This window comes from Accipiter gentilis, chromosome 3 (genome assembly GCF_929443795.1).
Source record: "Accipiter gentilis chromosome 3, bAccGen1.1, whole genome shotgun sequence".
Classification (NCBI taxonomy): Eukaryota; Metazoa; Chordata; class Aves; order Accipitriformes; family Accipitridae; genus Astur; species Astur gentilis.
Window position 1 is genome coordinate 41,296,151 of NC_064882.1, and position 13,607 is coordinate 41,309,757.

General features: G+C 42.1%; 1 protein-coding gene across 3 annotated transcripts in view; it reads left to right on the top strand.

The window, feature by feature from the left end:
- The window catches only part of CTBP1 (C-terminal binding protein 1), a 246,663-nt gene that overhangs the window by 84,062 nt on the left and 148,994 nt on the right, over nt 1-13,607 (top strand). Inside the window, exon 1 of one of the 3 annotated variants that reach the window (XM_049794229.1) lies at nt 5,105-5,128. The exons of the other annotated variants lie outside the window; for them this stretch is intronic. Within the exon in view, the coding sequence (XP_049650186.1) occupies nt 5,122-5,128 (7 nt within the window). The 5' untranslated portion in view covers nt 5,105-5,121. Of the gene's footprint in view, nt 1-5,104; nt 5,129-13,607 lie in introns of those variants that run through there. 3 annotated transcript variants of the gene reach the window in all.

Consider the following 13,607-nt stretch of genomic DNA (forward strand, 5'->3'; position numbering starts at 1 on the left):
AGTATCCAACAGCAGCCAAGAACAGACAGCTATGTATGCGGTATTTCTAATACTTCCAGCCTTCACGTCTTTTCAGACTTCTGAATCTGATGCAGCTTCTATGTTGCACTCAGTGATATATATCTATATATCTATATCTATAATTTTTTTTTTTTTTTTTTCCTGGAAGCCTGACTGGTGCTCCTTTTGACTCCTGTCAACTTAGGTCTCTGCACTCTTGTCTGGGAAGGAGGAAGGTTTATTAGAAGAGGATGCACCAGGATCAAGTGGCTGGTACCATACGGATAAAAAGCAGTAGTCGACATTTTTGGCCACTGGAATGGCTTACAGATATTTAGCATAGAAATGTTGTCATTCTGGGCGATAAGGTAAAGACGCCCTGGTGTATGTGATTATAATACTTAACCATTATGCATGCAGATACATTTTAGAATAGACTAAGTAGGTATACATATATGCATATATGCAGTCTTAATATCAGGGATAAATTTGCGTAATTGTAGCTCATAATTTGTCTGTGTTGCAGCTATTTTTGAAAGTTAAATAATTGCCGATAGAAGGGAGTGGTAATTTATGGCAAGAGAAAACGCTCTCGCCTCATCTTATCTTGAGGGTTGTGGGTGTAATTCTGAAGCTGGTCCTGTTTGCTGCTTCTCTAAAATATGCATTGCTGCTATCTGTAGTTACGTTTTGGTGACTGAAAAGATTCATAGCAATGTGGATATTTTCTTAGTAAATGAAATGTTCACAGTGCAGAAAATTTGTAAAATATTGAAATAAATAGTGGTTTGTAAGTTGAAATATTTGGGTATATTTTCCAAACAAAGATATTTCATTCTGAAAGAATGTAACATTTTATAATAAATTTCCGGTTACTAATAATACGCCAGAGAATAGATTTTTTTTTTTTTAAACTGATCTAGGTTGCCATAGATAAGCTGCTGTCTTCCCTAACTAAGTAGTAAGCCATTTTTAAGGTGCCATGTCCATTTGCCAACTTAACAATGTTCTATAAATTATTAGATTGAAACGTGGATATGGCCTTTCAGAAGATGAATGTCATGAGAAAGAGCTGATGGAATTATAACTTCAAATATGTTCCTGTTTATGTGTTTAATGTATTATTAAATGTCATTTGTTTAAGAAGGGAATTCAATTCATAATGGATCTAGTATAAACAAATATTGTTTTTATATTACTTAGGCTCTATTTGATTTTTGTTTCATGACGGCATTTCAAAATTAAGATTCCATTATTTATTAGCTAGAAAGGAGGATGGGAAAGACCTCGTATCATGTGTTTAGCTAGGAAATCTATGGAAGTTTAGAAAGTGGTGAAACATTATGGATGTAAAATACTGACTCACTGGAAGTATGACAGTATGCTTCCAGGAAATGCTGGATATTTTACCATAAAAGAAATATTTGGAAGAACTGACAAGGCTTCAATCATGTGAAGACTGCCTGAGAGCGCGCCACGTATCTATCATTATAGAGGATTAAAACTAATTTTAGGACAGCCTTCTAATGCTGTTGGTATGGCATAGGTAGCCTGCAGAGACCGAGTACTAAAGAGTTTCAGGAACTAATAATTGTAAACTTTAATAAACAGGATCTCGGTATTTTAAATTCTTCTTTTAGTACATGTTTCAGAGCCGTGTAGCAATAACCTAACCAGGATAATGGAGACTGAGGATGTGCCTAAGTGCTTTCTTCCCCGAAGTAACGCCTTTGCCTAGGAGATGCTCTGTCTTCCACTCTGGGGAAGGAATGAGTTCTCCGATACCTTTACAAGAGGTTGGAAAAGCTCTTCTTGATGCATTTCTCAGTAGTGGAAAATATCCATGCAGGAAAATACTTTACCACATGTATAGCCTCACACCTGCAAGTCCAATGGGATTCATTGTATTCCAAAGTTCAAGCAAATACTTAAAGTTATTCAGCAGGCACAGAATTTTGATAAGCAGTGTCCATCTATCAGGTAGGACGCTTGCCTTGTATATTTAAGTAACTTTTCCGTCATTCTAAATGTACCAGAAATCTTTGTGTGCTCCAATAATGATGACTGTTGAAGTCGGACTAGTTAAGGAATTAATTTGGTGTAAATATTCCCCTATGTAGGTAATCTGTTTTTATTACTTTTAACACCAAAATCGGCAACGTATTTGAAGGAATAAATTACAAAGCAAAGAGAAGTCTAGAAAGTAATTATTATGGATATGGTAGAGAATTCTCTAACCACCAGTTCAATGATTTTTTTTTTTTTTTTGTTACTTTCGGTTATGCTTTATAAAACATGTTTATAGACTATGTCAGCAATGTTCTTCCTCAGTTGCTGTTGCAAAGACTATTTTCGCAGTTTATCACAAAATGCCAGATTTGCTCAGCATGTAATTTAATCTTATGCTTGGAAGCATCCACATTACTTGGTTATCATGAAATTATTCTTTAATAAAAATGTATGCTTTGTGATCTATATTTTATTAATTTGGTGAGTCAGTTTATCGATTGTTGCAGATGTCATGAATGTATAATTTGTCACAGTTATTGGTTGCCTGTCAGCAGTTCGTAGCACCACAGAGTTCTTGGCTCTTGGGGCACCTTAGAAATAAGCCTTTCTTGATCTGCAAAAGAAAAGCTTTCTCCTGTAAATTATCATCAAGACTTGGGTTGATATCAGGTTTATCACTTCACGGCATGTATTATCCTGTATTAGCCAAACGCTATGAACGAATTAGTAGCATGGCCTGTTCAGGCAAGAGTCTTCAGCAAATACAATTTAGTGATTTTAAACGCTGGGGGTGAGGTCAGAAGGAGCACAACATTAGAAATGGGAGGCACAGATTTTCACTGGTTTTATTCGCTCTAAACCTAGGAATTATTAGGGTCACTAGACCGCAAAAACAAAAGAAAATTCTGAGCTTTTTTTATCTCCACTTCCACAGTTGGTGGTTTTTCTGCTGTAACATACAGCAATCATGAGTTTTGTAGATTGAAAAAGTTTATTTTTATGAACAAATGTTAATCAATTTTTAAAAAAACAACCTATGGATTCTTTTTTTTTTTTTTTTTGGTAAATCAGATCTTTATTTCCAAAATTGTCCGACTTAATAAGAAAGTTTACTTTGCTAATGATTTCGCAGTGGTGGTACAGCATAAAGCTTTACGTGCTGAAGTGAAGTTTGCGTGGTTGGAACATCTGCTGGTTTCATTTTGGTATTTTTAAAGGCTGGGTTCGGTACCCCAGGAGCTTGTTCTAGTCGGGCACTGGGTTTGTGTATCGTCTTACGAAAAACCAGTGGCTGAACAGACGCTCTCCTGAGCCTCCTCCGATTTTAGCTGGAGTAGTTGGAGGGGTTTTCATCCCTTCACCTTTCTGGATTCTCTAAAATATTAGTTTCTGGCCCATAGTAGCCGTTGGTGTTGATTTACACAGGGGTGTCCTTTCACACTTAGCACAACAGGTTCCCTGGAGGACTCCTGAAGTTGGTGGTCTGTGTGATGTACATTGGTGGGGGGGCTATGCAGAAAAATATCTGGAAAAAGGCCCTATTGAAAGAAAAAAAGGATGAAAAGTGAAAAGAAAGGAGGAGGAAGGGAGGAAGGAAGGGAAAAAAGGAAGGGAGGAAGGGAAAAAAGGAAGGGAGGAAGGGAAAAAAGGAAGGGAGGAAGGGAAAAAAGGAAGGGAGGAAGGGAAAAAAGGAAGGGAGGAAGGGAAAAAAGGAAGGGAGGAAGGGAAAAAAGGAAGGGAGGAAGGGAAAAAAGGAAGGGAGGAAGGGAAAAAAGGAAGGGAGGAAGGGAAAAAAGGAAGGGAGGAAGGAGGAGAGATGGAGAGGAAGGGAGGAAGGAGGAGAGATAGGAAGGAAGGAAAGGAGGAGGAAGGCAGGAAAGGAGAGGAGGAGGAAGGCAGGAAAGGAGAGGAGGAGGAAGGCAGGAAAGGAGAGGAGGAGGAAGGCAGGAAAGGAGAGGAGGAGGAAGGCAGGAAAGGAGAGGAGGAGGAAGGCAGGAAAGGAGAGGAGGAAGGAAAGGAAAGGAGAGGAGGAAGGAAAGGAGAGGAAAGGAGAGGAGGAAGGAAGGAGAGGAGAGGAGGAAGGAAGGAAAGGAGAGGAGAGGAGGAAGGAAGGAAAGGAGAGGAGAGGAGGAAGGAAGGAAAGGAGAGGAGAGGAGGAAGGAAGGAAAGGAGAGGAGAGGAGGAAGGAAGGAAAGGAGAGGAGAGGAGGAAGGAAGGAAAGGAGAGGAGAGGAGGAAGGAAGGAAAGGAGAGGAGAGGAGGAAGGAAGGAAAGGAGAGGAGGAAGGAAGGAAAGGAGAGGAGAGGAGGAAGGAAGGAAAGGAGAGGAGAGGAGGAAGGAAGGAGAGGAGAGGAGAGGAGGAAGGAAGGAGAGGAGAGGAGGGAGGAAGGAGAGGAGAGGAGGGAGGAAGGGAAGGAGAGGAGAGGAGGAAGGAAGGGAAGGAGAGGAGAGGAGGAAGGAAGGGAAGGAGAGGAGAGGAGGAAGGAAGGGAAGGAGAGGAGAGGAGGAAGGAAGGAAAGGGAAGGAGAGGAGGAAGGAAGGAAAGGGAAGGAGAGGAGGAAGGAAGGAAAGGGAAGGAGAGGAGGAAGGAAGGAAAGGAGGGAAGAAAAAAGGAAGGGAGGAAGGAGAGATGGAAAGGAGGAAGGGAGGAAGGAGAGATGGAAAGGGGGAGGAAGGAGAGGAGGAGGAGGAGGAAGGGATGGAAAGGAGGAGGAAGGGAGGAAGGAAAGATGGAAAGGAGGAAGGAAGGAGAGATGGAGAGGAGGAGGAAGGAAGGAAAGGGTTAGCAAAGGGAGGAAAAAGGAGGAAAACGAGGGGCTGTGTGGGCGCGGGGAGTGCGGGGCCGGATTCGCAGCACCTTCCCCACCTCCCCTCCGCTCCCCCCCCACCCGCCCGCGGCCCGGCCCGGCCCGGCCCGGCCGGGCCCCCGCCCCGCCCCGCCCCGCCCCGCCGGCCGGGTAATGAGCTGCGCTGGGGTTGGCGGAGGGCCGGCGGCGGGCGGCCGCCATTGGCTGCGGGCGTCAGTCTCTCCGCCCCGATTGGTCGCGCCGCCTGCCCCGTATTTTCAGCAGCGGCAGCGGCATATTCCGGTGGGTTGCCGGCGGCGGCGGGGATGCAAGGTGGGTGGATGGGGCCCGGCCCGGCCCGCTCCCCGCCCCGGCTCGGTTCACCTCACCCTTGCTGCCGTGGCTCTTCCTTAACACTCGCTTTACCGTCTTGTGTGTCCCCCTCCCCGCTCCGGCGCCGCGTTGGGCGGGGTGGCTGCGCTCCCGGGGCGCGGTGGGGCCGGGCCGGGGCCGGGGCCGGGGCCGGGGAGGGTCAGCAGCTGGCAGCCCCAAACTGCGCGGTTCTGCTCCGTTATTTCATTGAAGAGGAGGGCAGCGATCGCGGCTGCCTGCTCGCAGCCGGCTCCGGGTGTCAGTGGGAGCACGAAGGGAGCCCGGCGGAGGTTTGTGGGTGCTGCGTGGGGGGGGGGGGGGGGGTTTGGGGGGGGGGGTGTGTGGGGGTAACGTGGGTTAAAATTCACTTTCTGAGCGCGGAGTTTGCGCTGCGGGTTCCGCTAGGTCTAAAATTGGGGTTATGCGTGCGGCGAGCGGAGGAAAGTCGGTCGGAATCGGCTCGGGCTGGTGTCGGGTCCCTGCTGAAAATCCTGGATCCTTCCCATAAGTTATTCCCGTGGACTTGCTAAAGGGTAAAATTGCTGTTTCCCCTTCAGCCCCAGATGGCAGCTAATTGGAAATTGAAGCGATTATGTGTCCTTATCTGAACGTACTTTGTTTTGTGTAAATCTAAAATAACAAATATGAAGGGAAATACCCTCCATCTTTATCTTGCCTTGTGAATCTGTTATATGGTTCAGGGACAAATTTGGCTCCGTATTATTTCGTAACGTATCTAATCTCGTCTCCTTTTCGTGAGGCGCTTTGCGGTCAACTGTATTTATTATATTTCTTCTGTATATTTCATCTTGTATTAAAACCGCATCCACCTTTTTACGTTCGGAGTTTCCTAGTGGTTTTCATGGCAAAAGTTATTTCTGATTGAGATATGCTTTAAGGCAGAAAAATCTTCTGGCAGATATTGCAACTTTTCTCTGAGTAACGTTGCCGTTACGGTTGGGTTGCATGCTTTCTGTGCCATCTAGTAGTTAGCTAGAAATTTAAATATACTGTGTAGCATCCCCAGCTGGAGGCAGTACTTGAAATTGTAGTATACTTGCATGATCATTTCTGTGACATAAGTGAACAGTGGAAATTTGAGATACAGATACCTGATTTGAGCAGGTTAAAAACTGGTTCCTGAATCTTTCTTTCAAATAAAATTGCCACTGAACCTTGAAGGTGCCTTATACAGAAATTTGGGTTAAAGCCAGCAGTGCTGTCAGTGAAGTCAGTGTGATCTACACCTGAGTTTGCTCATGATGCTGTTAACCCCTTGTTGTGCATCATGGAGACAGAAGGATGCTTGTAAGTCCAGGTCTATTGCTAGGCCTGAAAACTTTATGGTTTTGCTGCTAGCCCGAAGCCGGAGGAAGCAGTAAAGGTTTTTCTGGTGAGTGACGGAAGAATTTCAGTCTGGCCCCACTGAGCAGGAGCAGCCCCTGTGCCTCTGGGGTTGGGAAGCAGCTGGAGGAGCTGCGCTGCTGCAGGTTCCTGGGTCCTCGCCTCTCGCCCGTGCACCCATGGGTGCACAGGCAGCCTGACCGCCGAGAGGGACTGCGCCAGTGTGATCCTCTTTGTAAAAAATAATGATGAATGGAAATGGCACCTGTTGCACCACCAGTGATTTGTCAGCTCCTAGACAAAAACTGCATGGCTGCAGTTTTATGATTATCTACCCAAATCACTTAGATCATCTAAAATGATAGGTACCTAGGGAGTTTAAATTGATTTTAACGGTGTGTTACGTTCAAATGATTGTGAATACTTGAGTATATGATAAATGTAGATAGCTACGTATGAAGTATATTTTTTATTGTGAAATAAATACTATTTATACAAGCGATATGTACTTTTAAATTGAAGCCGGCTACAGTTCAGTAACTACTGTTTAAAAGTAGAAATATCCATGTGTACGTTTTATTGTACTTTGATTTCATTACATAACAGCATGCATAATTTTCATATTTTATGTCATTTTTTTCCAGAGCATCCTGAGAAAACAGACAAAATATTATCTACGCTTAGTTGGTACCTACTGAGACTTCTTTAGCATAATTAGCAAATTCTGATTTCTAATAGTGTGTAAACAAACTGCAGCCAGGCTGGCAGGCGTTGCCTGCTTGTGGTGCTAACTGAAATAGGAAAGATGACGTGAGTACTGCAGAACTGAATTACCCCTCCACGCCTCCTGCTTGTTTTCTCACCCAGACAGGTGAGAGAGAGCAGATGAAGTCTTGTCTTTTCCTTTCGCACAGTACCAGATCGCTTATCTGGTACCACGTACAGATCCGGTGGCCCCACAGAGCTGAAGAAAACCTTGTACTTTCTTACTCTTGGCCTTAAATTAGTAAATGTTAGTAAACGTAGACTATTACCTAAAGGACATGCATGTTATTAAAAAAAAAATCTTTTCCACATATAAATAGATAATAAACTCTTAATAAATACTTTTCTGAATAACCAGATATGAAAAAAAAATGAAGCTAGAAAAAGTAAAACACAATTAGTTGGGGGTTTTTGGTGTTTTTTTTTCCTAATTATAGGAGTTGCGTAACAATTTAGACTCCAGTGTATGCAAGAAGATTTATATGGATACGATGAACCTGCTAGACATAGATTACTGAAGGATCAGTATCAGTAAATACATAAATCATAAATATACTAAAAAACAGTCTCTGAATTGCCTATCTCTTACCTACCTATACGTCTGAGTGAAAGGATCATGGTTTTAGCAGATATCGTTTAGTTGTTTTGTTGCTGGTTTTTGGTTTTTTCCTTTATTGTGACCTTGTTGGATGGAGAGAGAATATTTCCTTGGTAAAGTCTGAGGGATTATTGACCCTTTAAGGTCTTAGTTTCTGTCTAATAGCGATGCAACTTTTAGTAGTGCTTTTCCCTGATAGCAGCAATGTTTATTTCAAAAATATAATTTTCATATTAAAACACATGCAGTGTTAGATTGGAAAACTTTTAACGACAATTGCATGGTATGTTTGTTTTTAAATAGTTATGTTGAATGACAGCAGAAAAAGGAATTTGTAGTTTTTAATGATCTGTGATTTTTATATCTGTTATTTAATAGAGCTGTAATGTTATCACCGTGCGCTGCCAGTTCAGTATAAAGTGCAATGTGTAACATTTTCTGGTGGTAGAGTTGCTCTAAGTGGAGAAATAATTTAAGCAGTACAAGGATTTTTATAGCCCTCTTGTCACAATTAACTGTGTTTATGAAATATGAATTTACACAACATCTGCCTTTCGGGGCCGGCGTTCCCATCGGAGCCTGCTCGCTTCGCCAACCAGCAGCATCACGTCTAAACCATCATGGCAGGGCAGGATGGACTGGAGCCTGCAAGGGGGACGGGCGACCAGGGCAGGGAAGTGATTCACCTGCTAATATATTGTTGGGAAACTTGTGCAGGAAATGCAGATGTTTTCAAGTATAAAAACCTTCTTTCGGTTTCGTTTTAGGAGGGTGACTTGCTTGGGTGCAAGCAAGGTCCCTGACCCGTAACTGGCTCATCCCGTTCTCGCTCCCGGCGGTCCCTCCTCGTCCCCCTAATTCCTGCCCTAGTACGTAGGCAAAAAGGGTGGCACGTGTGGCTCGCTGGTGGGGTGGGATTTGGGGTCTGGCATATACCATTACAATTTATTTTGGAGAAAACAGCACTCTCTTTCCTGAAGCTGAAGATGAGGATTTGCAATGAGATGGATGAATCCAACTGGACTTTGCAAGTTGTGGGATTCATCATCAAAGTGATGGGTTGTCTCCTCGAGGCTCTCCTCCTTTACATGCTGATTAGTGGTCACTCCCTTAATGGAGGCTAGGGCTTCAGGCAGAAGGAAAGAGCTGGCATTTTGTATGGCCACATCTACCAAATTTGTCTTGTCATGGACCACTGTGTCTTTTACTGTCTTATTTTCCTCCAGCACTTGGTGTTCTGCCTCTCACCCCTCCTGGCAAAGCTCAGTGATGGTCATTAATGTCTAACTGGTAAAATTTTTGCAAGTATCATAGCAAAGGCAAGTTTACAGGAGGATAAAGTAGCTTTAGAGATATTGACGCTCTTCCTCAGTAAGGGATGACTGGGGCGGGGGGTCGGAGATCTGGAGGTGCTTTAGGAAAGATGCAGTTTCCCATCATGGGCCAACTTGGGGCACAAGTAGCTTTTCATAGCAGTGAAAAATGGGCACAATGGTGAGAGACTGTGAAAAACCTTAAAAATTAATTCTGTACTGCTTGTCCCACTTTTCATAAATCACCTATCTTGACTAGTAAACATTTCAGATCTGGCACTGTCCCTCGGGGCAGGAACTCTGTAATGTGTAAGGTCTCAGCCTAGCTGGCACGTTGGGATATGCAATATTCAGTACCGGGAAATTGTTCTGAAACGTTCACAGTAAGTGCTGTTGGCACAACTTCCTGCAGATTTTGAGGCACAATATTAAGAAATGACTACTCAAACTAGAGGTTGTACAACTTGGAAAGTCTGGTGTGACAGTTCGCTTGGGCTGTGGAAACGATCTAAATGCTCACTGCTATTTTTGCCATCATTATTCATGGCAAAATAATTGAGGTCATTCATAAAGCAAGCTCTGTGGTCGTGAAGAATAGCAGCAGACTGTGCCATGTGTTACCTTTACATCTGAATTTTAGAAGGTGAAGTAAAAATAGTACCAAGTGTTGTATCTTGGTGAAATCATTCAGCAAAACCTCCTTGTTCTTGTACAGGTATCTAGTCCAGCCTTCTGCTGCTGTCTCCTGAGGCTTTACAGCTAATTCTTCTCTTACTGATACTTGCAAATTACTATGATTGCTAGGTCAGAGTGAAAAATTGTATGCAACAGGTAGTTGTTGTCCTGGAGATCGATCATATTATCTTAGAGCTAGTTTAATCTGGTGAAGGAAAGAGTCCAAACTAGTTAATTATCTCTTCTTTGGGTTATCTTCTATAAAATGGGAATAATCATCATCATAAAAGGTGCTTTAGGACTTATTAAATATTTCTCAAGCACTTAGGAATCATAGTTAAAAAAATAATTGCCTAGTAAATTGTCTACTCAATAAAATGTAAAAAATAAAAGATCTGGAGTATATTAGGCTTCATAAGCATTTAAATAGATGCATGTAGTTTATTTACCTACTCAGCGAGAACTAACAGCCATTGAAAGCAAATAGTTCTTTAGGAGAACTGTATTTGCAAAACCAAATTATTTAAATCAAGGTTTCCAGTTCACTAGTTTAAATTACTTTTACATTTATGATTTAGGTTTTGATTTAAATCATACTTTGTACTGTTAATGTTGAAAATTTATCATCAACACTGAAGCCGTGAACACAAAAGACATTCTTGGCAACACTTGCAGAATGTAATGTCAGTATATTTCTCTGGAATACTAAAAATTTAGAAAACAAAACCTTCTTCTCAGCACTTAGGACATTTGATATCTGGGGGGGAAAAAAGCAAAACAAGCTGCTAATGATTGTATTTTAGTCAACAGACTAATGGGTGGCCGTTCCAGTGGCCTTAATGTAGGAATGAAAGGGCTGGGTAGAGGTACTGCCAGCACGTGGCTTTGTGGTCATCGGAGGAATATTTATAAAGATTTTCTTGAATAAGTAACATCAATCTCTTCATCAGATATAAAAGGACTGATAACGTTTGCCATTGCTTTTTTTGATTAGGAGTAATACCAAGAAAGAAACTTGTTCTGCATTACCAGCAGAAATACTGCAGAGTCGAAAGGACTTCCTACAGCTTTTTATTCGTTCATTGTTCTGCCTAGCAATTAGATAAACAAAACCTCTTTAGATTGTCGTTACACTTGACAGATTAGTGTTTGTTTTTCTCTCTGTTTAAAAAAACCCCAACAACCAACAAGCTGAGATTTTTTTCAGTCAGGAAGGAAGTTTAGACCAAAGTTTCCAGAATTTGTGACTCTTGCTCTTCTGTTGCCGCAGCTGGGAATATGAAGGGGAGGGTGCGTGCCTCAGATGAAAATTGTCTGTAGCCTTGCAAGCTGTGCAAGGCTGTAAATCCTCAAACCGGCTCTGCTTCTCAGCAGTTTTACACGGATCCCGGCGCAGCCACGGTGCTGCGTGGTCCCGGGGATGTGGGAGCTGTAGGTGATGCTCGGGCAAGCGCATTGAGAATGTGGTGCGTGCTGCTGCCTGTTCTCTTTCAGATGGTGAAAGGGGATGGACTGCTCGCTTTTTTTCACGGGACCCATATATGCTCAAGGATTTCCCAAAATAAAATGCTTGTGAAATCGGAAGCAGAGGAATTGCTCTGGGCAGGAACTTACTAGCCCTTCACTTGCCTTTAGGAAAGCTGGCAAACAGGGATCTGATTTGCACCCATCAAGAAATGGCGATTTCAGTTTTAAATAACGATGCTTTAAGTTGTGATTTGTATTTGTAACTTTAGGGAATAAATACCAGATTGCATACATAGGTACTATAAGTAGTTACATAAAAATTAAAACCCCGCCATTAAATTACTCAGTTTAAAAAAAAACACCAAAAAAAAACCAAAAAAAGAGAGAGAAAAATAGGCTACCACCATTTCATGTATGGATACCTAAGCTAGATTTTTAAAATTCTTAATATTTTAAAATACTGTAATGTTTCTGAACTGTTGAATTGCTATTTGAATGATCCATATTTTAATTGTAGTTTTGTACCTTCCCATTTTCATTCTTACTCAGAATATCTTTAAATAGAATAACCTCTGTGTTGTTACTATGGTATATTGGTACCGTACTTTGAAAGCTAAGATGAATAATTGTGTTTCCCATCTTCTCCGAAGATGATAAAAAAAAAAAAAAAATCCATTATTTGCTGAATTGTTAAAAAATGTTGTTTGGCTCATTTTGTGTGTACCCACTTCAGTGACCAGAATGTCAGCGGAGGCTTTGTTTAAATGTTTTTTTCTTTATTTTTTTCTCCCCCACTCCCACCCACACATACACCTGTTCATCTAAGTCTTCTGGGCCAGACATTGGTTTATTTGGTTGGGCTTTATGGCACCCCCCACCCCCCCCCACCCCTTCATTCAGTTAACTGCTTGTTGTCAGTATTTCTGGCATATCTCCTTGTTTTCTGTAGCCTGCCCGTGGAAAAAAAGGCTTGTTTCTAATGGCAAAGAGTTAACCTGGCTCGGAGTTAGATTAACTGTTGCAGTAGCTCATGATAAACATCTGTTGCAATACTCCCAGATGAGAACATTGCTTTCAAAAGTATTTACTGCACATTTTGAACCCGTGCACTTTACTTGTGGTTTTATTTTTTTGCCCTTCAATTACTAAATTCTTTTGAAAGGAAATAAATCCAAAGAGTCTATCTCAGAGACTGTGTTTATTTTATGATACAGAGAAGGAAATGTGATTATTGAGTTATTGTTCATGTGCTAGAGCCCCCGAATATTTCTGACTGGAGCGCAGAAGCGTGTGCGTTCCTTAATAAAAACCAACTGCGGGAGCTGGCTCCTGGGAGCGCTGCCATGTGTGTCCGTGCTCTGCCTGCGAGCGTGCGGTGTTGTCCTTTGGATGCCAGTCCTCTGGGTGTTTTCCTCCTGCTCTGAATTTGGCAAGATAAGACTGGTGGGGAGGAGTGGAGTTTTACTCAAACTTGGAACCCAAGGGCAGGTATGTGGTTGGAAGGGTTTGGCCAATGGGACTTGGGACTGTGCTGTTGAGGAAGCCTTCTGTGTCTTTGGAATCTGTTTTTAAGTATTTTTTTTTTTAACGTTTTTAAACTTTTTTAAAATAAGTTTTAAAATTCTAGATTTAGTGGATCAAATAATGACAATTTCTCCTGCAGCAGGCCTTTGAAGTTAGGTCTTCCAGCAGCCACTTCTTGCTGTAGCTGAGGATCAGGCGAAAGCAAGCAAAACACGCTTTGGTAGTTTTTTTCCAAAACATCAACCACCTTCTCCCCCACCCCGCCCAAACCACAAAATGTACCTGTGCTCGGCGTCTGTGGGAAAACGGCATTGGAAAACAACACGGAATATTTTAAATGGTGGATGTTTCCCGACAAATTGTTTTTCTTTCTTATGCTAAGAAGGGTGATGCTCTTAATGAAATCATGTTCAAAGCATTTTCACCCATATTTCTCAGCAGGTGAAAAATGTTTTGCGCTAAATTTCCTACACTTAATGTTTCCTACCACTACCAAGTAAAATACCTGAGTACTTTACTTACGTGCAGGTCGTCATCAGAATTAACTTTCTTTGCATAGTATTCTTAACAAACGTAGATGATGAAATGGGGGACTTCCACACAACAAAGCTACTTGTAGTAAAATGCAAGAGTCTGTAATTTTAGTTCTTGCTGATTTTTCTTAGATCTGGTGGAAACACTTGTTTTAGCAATAAATCTGTAAGAACAGCCGTACCGATTCAGATTGAGTGTGTCTAATTCAGTATCCTGTCTC